This window comes from Nicrophorus vespilloides, unplaced genomic scaffold, assembly GCF_001412225.1.
Source record: "Nicrophorus vespilloides isolate i.1.1-1 unplaced genomic scaffold, Nicve_v1.0, whole genome shotgun sequence".
Classification (NCBI taxonomy): Eukaryota; Metazoa; Arthropoda; class Insecta; order Coleoptera; family Silphidae; genus Nicrophorus; species Nicrophorus vespilloides.
Genome location: NW_017099250.1, coordinates 19197 through 31723, shown reverse-complemented (window position 1 = coordinate 31723; position 12527 = coordinate 19197). Strand labels below are relative to the sequence as shown.

The following is a 12527-nucleotide window of genomic DNA, read 5'->3' as shown; positions in this document are numbered from 1 at the left end:
ACTATAATAAGTTTCATCCAAATCTCTCGATTCGTTCAAAAAATAAAAATTATTTCTTGAACGGAGAGCGATTTGAAAATTCTAAGAACGTTATAATATTAGCAGCGCTCTCTAAAATAACTATAATAAAATTTTTGACGTCTTCACAAGTTATTGGCGGTTTCAGCCAAAATCGTTCAGAGCAATAGCCAATTCTCTTTGGTTCTCCACTAACGTTTATATACACCAATACTGTGGAGTCAGGTTTATGAAGGATGAGATAATGGAACTCAGCTGTAAATACCAATATAAGTTGGTGGACCATTCAAACCAACTTGCCACTGCTAACATATACTGAATTTCATCGACGAAGACTTAAACGGTTTAAACCGCAGAACCTCCCTACTCGGTTTTGAGTTAGTGTTAATGATGTCTAACTTTAAATTAAAAATTATTTTCAAATATGTGTTCGTGTGTTCGTGAGCTTTTTTTTTTCATGGTTCTGTGGATTTTGGTCGCTAGATCAATATCTTATATTTTTCATTTTTCTTTAATGAATTCGAAAACGAGAGCTTATTATTCTGAGCATTAACTGCATTACTGATCTCCACATTAGAGCTGAAGACTCTTCTCATTTTCTTGTTATTTTCGCTATGTCCGGAAAATAAGGTGCTGGGCGAATGATGCCAAAGAGCACAAGAAAGTTGTTTTTTCAGCAGTGAGTTTTTTTCATTATCGTGAAGTAAAAAGTAGTTACGAAGATCGCCCTTTTCTGATTTCCCAGGTTTTCAAAAAGTTTTTCCAAGTTTTCCAGAAGTGATAGCAGGATTTCCCTGTTAAAGTAAAACAACATCATCACTTTTGTGTTCAAATTAATTTTAATTTATTATAATAACTAACAACTATTAATAATCTTATTATATTTTAGATTATTTATTGAGTATCCGTCGCCGATTTGAACGTAGGCCAGTTGGCAGGTGCCCAGTTGACCGTCACCCACTTGTCCGTCGCCCACTGTTGCGTACCATTTGTTTTAGACCGAATATAAACTCATTTCTAACCATGATACCCATGATACCAATCTACTGAAATTTTATATTTCCTTGATCTTGACCGTTTTCAGTTTTTATATTTCCTTTTATAGTATGTTGTTTTCCATATCCTGTCGATTATGATACTTCCTAAGAATATTATAAAGTGGTGCTATTCCGGTTTTGAAACTTCCTGTTATTTCGATGTGTTTTATACATCACACTAAAATCAATCTAAGGACTTAATAATAATCATACGTTTATTCAAAATAATTGATTTTTCATTATCCATGTCTGAGGTTTAATATGGATCGGTTATAGGTTTCAATGTGTCTGCTTACGTTGTATCGATTGTTTAATTTTAAATGACTAAATATTGACAATTTAGGGACACATATTTATCTTAAAAAAATATTTTGTATGCATATTTTAAAAAATGGCATAAAGCGATATGAGAATGTATTTTTGTGAAATTGTAAAGATCAAAAGCTTACTATAAAAATATATTTCCAAAAACTCTTAAAGACTGGAATTATGAGAAATGTATGCAAGAATGTAAGTAGCTTGTACAATCTTAGACGAGAAAGCGAAGAACCGGGATACTAATTGCCCCTTTCTATAGACTCGCTCTCTCGAGCCAACTAAATTATGAATCAAAACATATTCTCTCAGGCTTTCTTCGTCAGAGTCTCCACAGCTCTGTCTCTTTTTTCCTTGAATCACTCAAATAACATGAAACAACTTTTTCTACTAGTCGGAAGTGGAATCTTCTTCCTCGTTGCATTTCATTGTAATACGCAATACTATGATTGAATATGCACTGTTTACTTTACTATTTAAAATAATTTAAGAAATCCAACAATTCAATTTCCTTAATATTATATTGGTTGTGCAAATTTGTATGACCCTTCTATTACTTTATAGCTCTATATCTTTTTGAAATCATATTTATAATTGAGTAAAAGTTTTTTATCATGTAATTATAATTAATTAATTTAATTAAGATAATATTCAACCAGCTTTCTTTCCCAATGAAACAATGCATACACATTTGTATGTTTCTCTTTTCATTCGATTTTTTCCGTTAAGTAATTAGCTGATATTTATTTTTTCTGACATTTATTTATGTCGTATGTATAGATATCACTTTCTCCAGTAACAAATAATTTTAGGACAGCCAACTATCGGCTAGAATATTGAAATAATATTGAACACCTAAAGATGTAGAAAATAAAGATCTACGTAAAGGTAACCGCTGTATTAATAATCTCATTTTGAAAGATATAAAATCCATGTGAGAAAGGAAACTTGATCGAGTAAAATTATTTTATTTACAAAGAAGCAGCAGCTATTTATGGATTATTTTTTTTTGCGTGAGCAAAAAATATACAGATTTTTCTCAATTATATTTTCTTAGAAAAAAAGTAAGAAATAAAATATAATAACATTTGTTCCAACAATTCAGCATACTACAAACTCAACAAAATAAGAAAATAAAAACAAATTGATGTAGTGCAAAGGCCTACTGAGCATAGGTCTCTCCCTAAAATAATATTTTATAGTATAAAATTTTGTTATAATTCCATATTTTATGGCTTTATTTTGATATATTTATAAATTTAGTATATTTTGTTTTTGATTAATCTTTTTTTATCTTTCTATAGTAATAGAGTTATGAATTGAAGGCAATACATATTTTAATATATTAAATATTTTCTTCAGGCTGGTCTCAAGAAGAAGCTCGGTATGGGTGCCACACGAATTGACGCAAAAAAACTTTTGGAGCGTCCCATTTTTAAAGCGGATGGTGACTGGCAATGAAAAATGGGTCATATACAAGAATAACACAAAAAGATCGTGGTCCAACTGCGGTGAACCAGCCAAAACAATCGCCAAGCCCGGATTGACAACCAAGAATGTTTTGCTATGTGCTTGGTGTGTTTGGTGGGATTGGAAAGGAATCCTCCACTATGAGCTGTTCCGATTGGACCAATCACTGAATTCGGATCTATACTGTCAAAACTGACCAGATTGAAGTAGGCGAGAAGCGTCCAGAATTGGCCAATAGTGTTCCAATTATGTCCCATCAAGACATCGCCAGGCCGTCCACATCTTTAGAGACGCGCCAGAAGCTCCGAGAGCTTGGATGAGAGGTTATATCGCACCCGCCGTATAGTCCAAAACTGGCACCAAGCGATTATCACCTTTTTAAGCTATTTCAAAATGTTCTTGATGGTAAAAAACTGGCCTGAAGAGAAGCTTGTAAAAAAGAGCTGATCAAGTTTTTACCAATTGAGACGAGAATTTCTTCAATCGCAAAATTAAGAAATTACTTTCTAAATGGACAAAAGTTATCGAACAAAATGGCGTATATTTGATCTAAATCCTAAAATTCTAAATTTGTTAATTTCATCCTAGAAATAAAGAGAAAAAAGGCTAAGAACTTTTTACTTCAATATTTATATTTATGTGCTAATAAAATTATTTATAAATCCGGCAAAAGGGCTTGATCTTTTTTCCCAGCTATTTATTATTATTAAATAAAGTAAACTAAAACAGAAGTTCACTGATCTGAAACATGCCTTTTCCTCAAAAGTAATAATACCGTTTTGTTTGGGATTTCTTTTATGCATGTATGCATATATTTATTCTTGTGAAAATTAATAATGCAGTCAATTCCGCTAAATCTGGACACATCGTCCCGATTAAGCAGCTGGTCCAATTAACCAAAGTTCCATTTGTTATTTTCTCGGTTTTGTTTCCGTTCTTTAGGATTTGTCCCTAATAAGTTGCTGTCCCGATTAACCGGTGCCCCGATTAAACCGACTGTATATATAAATTAAAAAATATGTTACGGTAGATATTTGTCTAGAAAAAAATAAATCATTGTATGTGTTTAATGAGACATTCAAATAGTTTTCGCAATGGTCTCCTATACTCCAATATCAAAATATTTTTGCTCCATTACATAAATGTTTTAATATGTGTCATCAGGCAAATTACAAAAATTTCAGTTTTCGTAAGTATGATTTAAAAAATATAATATTTGTATCTGCATCAATCATAGAAAATTCATTAACGTTATTTTAATTAAAATACCAACAGAGATGTTCAGCTTGTTTCTATTGTTTCTTAAAATAGAAAATTTGTATTTAGTAATAGGCGCCGGTCCAAATTTTCCAGCCCTAATAATTTATCTTCACAAGAAAAGTACTAACAAAAGTACGTTTTTTATAAGCCAAATAAAAAGACAATTTTTCAAAGATATTATAATTATTGTATACGTCGTAGGTACTACCAATCCAAAACCTTGTTGCTGGTTCTGCCATCATCATTATGGGAATGTTTGTGTATGTGTGTATTTCCATTCACCTGTGAACGAGCTCAACATACCAGAACCAGCCGTTTCGTTCCCACTTCTCTACTTGTACTCACTCGCTCCCAACAAACAGATGAGTCTCCTCACCTTTTCAGTTAGTAGCGTTGCTTTCTACAAGACAGGTGCATAAACCGGCCCGAGAACACATTCAGATTGCAACCAAACATAGAATTTCCTTAGCAGGCTAACCACCGGACGTCATTTTAATCGCTATCATCTGAGTCTCCAGGTCTAGTGGTCTCCAAGATTAGATCCACCCTCGTCGACGTTAAAGATTCATCTGGATAGAGGATCCAGGAGGCCATCAAATAGGGTTTTGATAGTGATTTTTAAGTGTGCCATGTTCGGTGGGACAATTGCATACATGGATTATATTTTTTCTAAACAAGGGTAAGCCTTTCTACATCCTTGTTCTTTCCTCCGAATGTATATTATTAATTCTGCATTGAATTTTGATACTCAAGTGAATGGACTCATAAAAATGAAAGTGGCGGCGTCCAATTTCTATTTATTACCGTTTCTTCAAGCCTCCTCGTCTCATTCAATACATCCTATGTGACTCTCGATCTTCTCATTTATAATTTTTATAACGCGCTGAAAAACATATAATATATAGAAATCGTTTCTATATCTTCCAATAACAAATGTGTCATACACCAATTATCGTCTACTATTTAATTAGTTTATTGATTTACTCATTAACATGTACATTTTTTTTATAAATATGTCATTTTGGTTTACACGTACATTATAAAATGATTTTTTTCAGTTTATTTAAAAATGTATATAATTGTTAAATTATTTTCTCTTCCAGAAGAAAAAACGTTAATATTAAAAATAATTGAAATATAAATTACACATCAGAAAAGAAAAAATATGATACCTTTTATTTTAAATTAAATACATCTCATTTATTCATTTAAAGTTTATTACATTATATTTTAATGGTACTTTCTTTAAAAACTTTATCAAATTGTGATAATAGTAATCACAATTTGCAGGTTCGATGCCCAACAAAACAAAATATTTAAAAAAAATCGTAGGATAGTAGTAATAAATACAAAATACAAAATTTTAGCACAATTTACGAAATCGAATTTTTAATGATTAAATTTTATTTTCAAAAAATAATAAAAATATTTTATATAACGCATTACATTTGGTTCTTATGAAAGTGAACATCATACTGGCTTCGGAATTTCGGAAATAAAATTCCATTATAGTTAAGTCGATCGAAATACGTTATATAAGTTGCTCGTGAGGCTCACAGGATTGATATAAAAAGCAGCTATCAAATTCATTAGAAATGATGTTAATTTAATGTCGCATATTGTCATGGGATCCGACAATTATTCGTCATTCCCAACGGAATTCCGGTACACGATCACCCTCATCGCCTCAAACAGGAAACCCTTCCGCTTTTCATAGGCGGGAAAAGAAAATTTGAAATTCAAATACAAATAATTTTAATATAATTTTCTGGTTTGATGATTTCTTTAATTTACCAATAGATACAAATATGGTAATAACATTGTAAGCAGTACGAGAGGAAAATAGAGATAAATAAAAGCGAAATTGAAATGCAGAGAGATTCTTCTTAGAAAGAATTTATTATAAGCGCAGAGAAAAATTAGAAACTTTTGAAAGTTGAACGATCCTTATTGAGGTTCTTTGCAAACTCACGTGCCTGACAAGATTTGTGTGTATGTGTGTGTGTGTGAGAGAGTATGTATATGTGAGTGTTCGTACGTACATAAATTAATTTGTCGATTAACAACGGTTTAGCTCGGGGCCATCCCCGAGAAGAGATCTGGGAACTTTCTCTAGGTGTGAGGAATGAGAAGAAGACATCTTTCTCTTCGAATCAAAACTCGAAGAAATCTTGGGAATTATTTTGTCGCCATCTCGTACCTCCTTGTTGTGCTTTGTTTGCCACTAATTCACATGGCTGCGATTTGGTCGTCTTTGTCTTTCAGTGCTGTTTTTGAAAGGCGCTAATGAAATGTTTAAACTATTTCTTACATCGTTTATGCTTTGGACAGTCTCATATAGATGCAAAGAGATGTACGTACGACTATGTTTACTCGCTTTTTCGAAAGTTCGCTCGCTCATTACGGTTGATTGACGTTATATTCATATACGATACTTATGCTTCTACATATACCCATTTATTTAATTATTATCATTGCCTTAAGCAAATTACTATATTGTTATTTAATAGTAAATAATAAATTTAAATATTTCATATTTACGATCTACTAAACATATTTACTCCGGAATATTTATAAAAATGAATTTATATAAAATTAACAAAATAAACATTAAAAATGTACAAAAAAGAAATTAATTAACGACCCTTTTGCTACATTTATGTAAATTTATTATTCTATTTTGAATAAGACATTACGTTAATGAGTTGACAATGTTTTTTTTATTTAGTTTTCATTGCATAATAATTGATATTGAATCTGAATACGTAGTATATATAAACTTTTGTATATAATTTCCTATAAAAAATAAATACTGTTGGAGCATTTTGGGAATCGTAGGATTGATGGAAATAATATAATTATCACATTAGTTCGATATTTTTTTTCAATTATTATATAATTTCAGTTCGATGCTGTGATTACTTTGTACAATATATACATTCACCAGTCAGGGTTTTTTACTCAATGTCGAATAGGTTGTTAGCATATTCTATATAAGTGTATAAATTTATAGCACATCTCGAGGCCTCACCTGTTGAAATTTCGGCAACATTTCAAAAATATATTATTTATATTCTGACTTAATGAAAAAAAAAACACTTTAAGTTGTTTTTTAAAATTTGTAATGATTAATTTAAAAAAAAAAACATGAATTGTTGTTATGATATTTCCACTTATTATATGAAATAATTTAATTTAAAATTTAAAAGGTATCACCTTTATAATTACATTTAAAATAAAATGTGTAATATAGAAAGTGTACTATAATAATAAGAAATATAAAAGTACATAAAACTTTTTTCTACTATAATTACATAAAGATTTTACTGTAGATTATTCACAAATTAACATGTTTTATACAATAACATTAATATGAACTAAGATTTTGTTGTGCATAAGTACTTTTTTATTATGTTCAAATATATTAGAAATCATTGGTCGTACCTAGTTATTAGTCAAAATGCGCGGCTCTAATTAGTTGATTAATGAATTTTGCTAATAAGAGAAAACTAATTTGGTTGCTTTTTTAATTTCACGTTTGTTAGGAGAGAACATTTATAGAGCATAAACATATTTGAAATTTACAATTTTTGAATGAAATTATTGACTGAATTTCTACAAATCAAATAATACACTTCCCACTTTTAACAACAAATTTTGTAAATTTACCTTTAATGACTTTTCACTTGACATCAGTTTTGATTTCTAATTCTCAGTTTATTGTTTTCACATATATAACAGATATATCGCATAATTAAAAGTTATACATGATTATGGATTTAAGTTTAAAGTTATTGTATTATATATAATGGTCATATTAAAACTTGTTATTCTTAAAAATATAAAAACATATATTTAAGTATAGTACTATTAAAACAAATATAGTTAATTAATCGTCTTGTCTTCCTGGTTCTTAAATTAAAATTACAACAGAGCCAAATGAGGATTGCTTCATTATTTGCATATAATTACGAAAAACTATTGTTATACTTTCTCCCATCCCCATATATGATTATTTGAGTATGAAATTTTGCCACAATTACCTTCTCGCGCAATTAAAAAGTAAAAACGATGACAATTCACTACGATCAAAGACTGCTGCTTACCATTTTTATAAATTATTTTTTACACATTCTTCGTACCCACAGAAAGCAGAAAAAGTTAATTATGAAAAATATAACATGGTTAAACAATATATAAATAGTGCAGATAAAAATAAGTTCTAAATTATAATGTGGCATCAAATAGATTCGTCAAGTTCTTTTTTTTTATAAATTTCTTTATTATGCAGTTATGAGAGATTCTTCTCTTCGTACAGTTAAGTAATTAAAAAGAGCGCTATCGAATGATTTGTTTAATTGCATAAAGCAACCAACCTTTGAAAATAGATGTGCTTCTATTTCTCGAGGAATCGACAGAACCAGCGGTCTTCGTGATCTTTTATTATATTCTCTCACATACTTGTATCTAATTGTCGAAGTTGATTTTCTCACTGCATGACGGCTTAGATGGATAAAAAATATTTAAGGAAACGTAAAAGAAATACATCAGTTTCAGTATATTGGAATCAAGGAAATATCAATGACAATATTTGCATGTTGCTTTATTCATTTACGTAGAACAGTTAAATTGTACTTATTTCTTAAAATATTTATAGTGCAATTATTATTATTATTGGAATGCAGATTCAAATAATTTTGGGTACTCTTTACTTCATTTGCAATATAAGTTTAATTACATTGTGTTTATCTTAAGATTATTTGATAGAAAGTGTCTGTATTTGTATAAAATTAATGTTGGTTTTATTAATTTTGTTAATTGAAAATAAACAAGAAAAGGTTTTTTTTTGTATTTTACAACGGATGATACCTTGCAGATAATAATCCACCTTTAGTTGATAATAGTCGAACTGAAAGCGTTTGTTAAATTATTAAAAAAAAAACTTGATAATTGGGTGCCACGTGCTCTAAATTAAAATCCAAAATATAGGCTACAATAAAACTTGGTCGTTTTAATTTTTTTTAAAAATGACGATTTGTTATAAAATTGATCTTATTTAAGGAGATAGTCCGTTTTGTAAAATCTTAAATCATTTTCATTTGCAATTAACAGAAAACTGCTAACAACTATAAAAAAATATTTATGATAATGTAGTTTAATCATTATAATTTTGTTTTCTAAATGTATTTTTAAAACTAAAAGTAATAAAAAAAAACTTGTTATCAGCACTAATTAATCATTTGTCGTTTTAAAAACGTTTTAGGAATCGCTTTGGTTCAGACAGAAATGAAGAGGAATTGACTTGTGACATTGAGAGACGCTAAACAAAATGCCAGGGACAAATTATATGTTTGGACGACCAGAAGCTATTATAAATCGAATTTAGTCAATAGGTTTCGTCGCTTCATTCACTTCAATTTGTCGAAACGAAACGCATAAATTCCATTATTCTAATACCTCTTAATACTTACTAATAGTTGTTCAGCAGGCGCGGTCCGTCCATGGATGCAATGGTTGCACAAATTTATTTTAAAAGAAAGAAAATACCATGAATACTATTAAATATGTATATTAACAAATGAATATAAATATTAATTATTCGATAGACTTGTACAAGGTATCACATATAGTGCGACTTCCTAGCAATTTTTCTTATGTAAGTTATGGTCAGATGAACCTTCAATTCCGACACCGAGGAAGTAGGTTGAGACGACTCCGACAACCTTTTTACCCACTTCCACTAAACCTGCTCTCGGTCTTGTACTCTTTTTTTTATACTTTACTTAAAAAGAAACGCTCATTGTTTCGCTGCAGTCATAAACATATTAAAATGCATAGTGCTCAACTAGACACACAGAGAAAAAGGAGCGAAGCACACATTATTCATGTATAAAATGTGCATTTATTTTCTCAATAATTTATAAATTTAGTTTTTCTGTATTCTTAATTTATATTTAAACTAATCATGTGCTTTAATTATTAATAATTGAAAACGGCGATGGAGGGTTTGCGATATCAATTATCATTCCAACAAAGTAAATGTAAACGTAAATTTGATCCGTCTATGTTGCATATTACCATAACAAAGACAGAGAAAGGTAAAGAGTAACATCTAGGATTTGCATATCTAATTTTTCTGTAAATATAAAATTGTGAATTAGACTGTCTTCAATCATTGGAAATACATTATTTTTTATATAGAGCATGACTTATTGTTACCAGTGAAATAAATATGGGAAATAAGGAAAACTACATACAGCAGATTGCAATAATCGTTCGCCATGAAATAAATCAGATCGCAATGCAGAAATGTTCCAAAGAAAAGTTGATTATATTGAAGAACCTTGTCCAAATACTTGACCCTGCTGTAAATACATAAAACTGTGAAACTGATGAACATTGAAGTTGAGTTAAATGTCAATAATAAATATATATATATATATTGCTGTTTATAATCCGGTTTGCAAAATTATAAATAATGAATAATTATAGAGAAATGGTGGGACAAAAGGTCGGTTTCTGGGTTACAAAAATTGTGGGTGTGCGCGTTTCCGTTTGCAGAAACGAATGCCAATTCACGGATTATTCAAATATTCATCGGACCACTTAGTTAACGTGAAATGGAATTTCTGCACTAGATCCACAAAATTTGTTAAGCAAATCAATTTTTCCACCTCCTCCTCCGCCGACTCAGACATCTTACATTACATCGCTTACATACATGAATGCATGCATGTTCTTCTTTTTCATCAGCATCGAACGTGGCCTGGAAACGTTATCAACGTCGGTTGCGTTTGCTCATTTACTTATTTCTTGCACACCCGAACTGAGCTGGTTTCGTTTTATGTAAGAGTTAAGCGTGCTTCAAATAGAATACAAAATATTTTTAACCAGTCATTACAACTCTGTATATAGCGACACATAAATATAATATATGTAAATTTTAATTTAAGTCAATACAATTTTTGTTCAATATTAGAAATAATACCGATTTTTAATGTTCATTACTTCATTTCGTTATTTTCTTATTTCTAATTTTATGTGCTGAAATTATCATTACTAAATTTAATTATTTAATTTCAGATAATGCAAAATAAGGATGACGTCGGCGACGTTGGTGCATCGGGAATCATCCTCAAGCAGATCCCTGAAGGCCGTGGTAGAAGAAGCGCATCATCGAGTCAATGTCCAGAATCTGGCACTGTATGCGATCGAGATCAAGAATAGTCAGCTGGTCCTCAAATTGGTTAAACCGGGAAGCACCCAGACGGACGAGGGATTTGAATCAGATATAGATTCCATCTCGTTAGTGTCTAATGATGAAGAATATCAAGCAAAAGGTCGCGAAACCGACAGCGCTAACGGCTCTGCATGTTCAGACTCGGATGACGGGGAGGTCATCAATGGCACACCCCGATCGGAAACGTTTAATCTAGTCAATTGTGTCTGCTACACGGACATAAAATATCCAGATATCTTAGTTTTCGTGATCGTCAACGAAACTCTAGTATTTAAATTTGGAAACCTGGATGAACTCCAAGCGTTCCACGCAAATTTCAGCACAGTGAAAGCAGTCTCCAACCAGCGAGCCTACTGCACAGGACTAAATAATAATTTTAATCTCCTCCAGAGAACTGACTCCAACGGCATCACGCATATAGAGATTACGCGCCCCAACTATCCCCTGGAAGATTACTTGGAGGAACCCACCTCCATTATCAGTATAAACGCCCCCGAGACGTTCATTAAGAAATCCCAGTCTTCGGAGAATTTGCTCGATGCGGATGATGAAGCGCCACTGAAGAAAATCTGGAGCTCGGCCGAGAATCTCTTAGACGCACGACCTCCAAAACCTCCGGAAAGGCGGAGACGCAGAAAAGGTCCTGCTCCTCAACCACCAACGAACATTTTCAAGGGACAATTCATTCGTGTTACGGTACCGAAAGTTCCATTGGTTCCACCACCGAAACTACCTAGTTTCTGGACGCACTCTATGCCCAGATTAATGAAAAAACCACCTACACCAATGGCTTACCGATACATAGATACAACCTTATCATATCAACCACCTTGCTACAAACCACCACACCAGCCACCTCGCTCCAATATCTCCAATCGTCTCTTTGGTATGAGTTCCAAACTCAAAGACTTACCATCTTTGCAATCGAACTATGACCCAGATGAGCAACGCTATGGCAATCTGTCACATTTAACCACGAAGCTAGGTCAAGCCACCTTGAAGAGTGTCATCAAGAAGGACGACGCTAAACCACAGCGCACTAGGAATAAAAAAGTTACCTTCAGCGCCTACAACACTATACAAGTACTATGAACATTTAAATATTTAACCAATATTTTGTGCATATTTTGTAAATATTTTTAATCATTTTAATATAATTATATCTGAACACCCTACCAAGTTTTTCA

General features: G+C 31.4%; 1 protein-coding gene across 1 annotated transcript; it reads left to right on the top strand.

Annotated features, from left to right (window-relative positions):
• Positions 1–4510: 4510 nt before the first annotated feature.
• Positions 4511–12460, top strand: LOC108564260. Its single transcript, XM_017923255.1, has 2 exons — positions 4511–4779; positions 11184–12460. The coding sequence occupies exon 2, from the start codon at positions 11200–11202 to the stop codon at positions 12430–12432; it is 1233 nt and encodes a 410-aa protein (XP_017778744.1). The 5' UTR covers positions 4511–4779; positions 11184–11199; the 3' UTR covers positions 12433–12460.
• Positions 12461–12527: the final 67 nt, after the last annotated feature.

Coding starts and splice junctions, on each gene's coding strand:
- LOC108564260 (XM_017923255.1), top strand. CDS start 11,200: ATGACGTCGGCGACGTTGGTGCATCGGGAATCATCCTCAAGCAGATCC.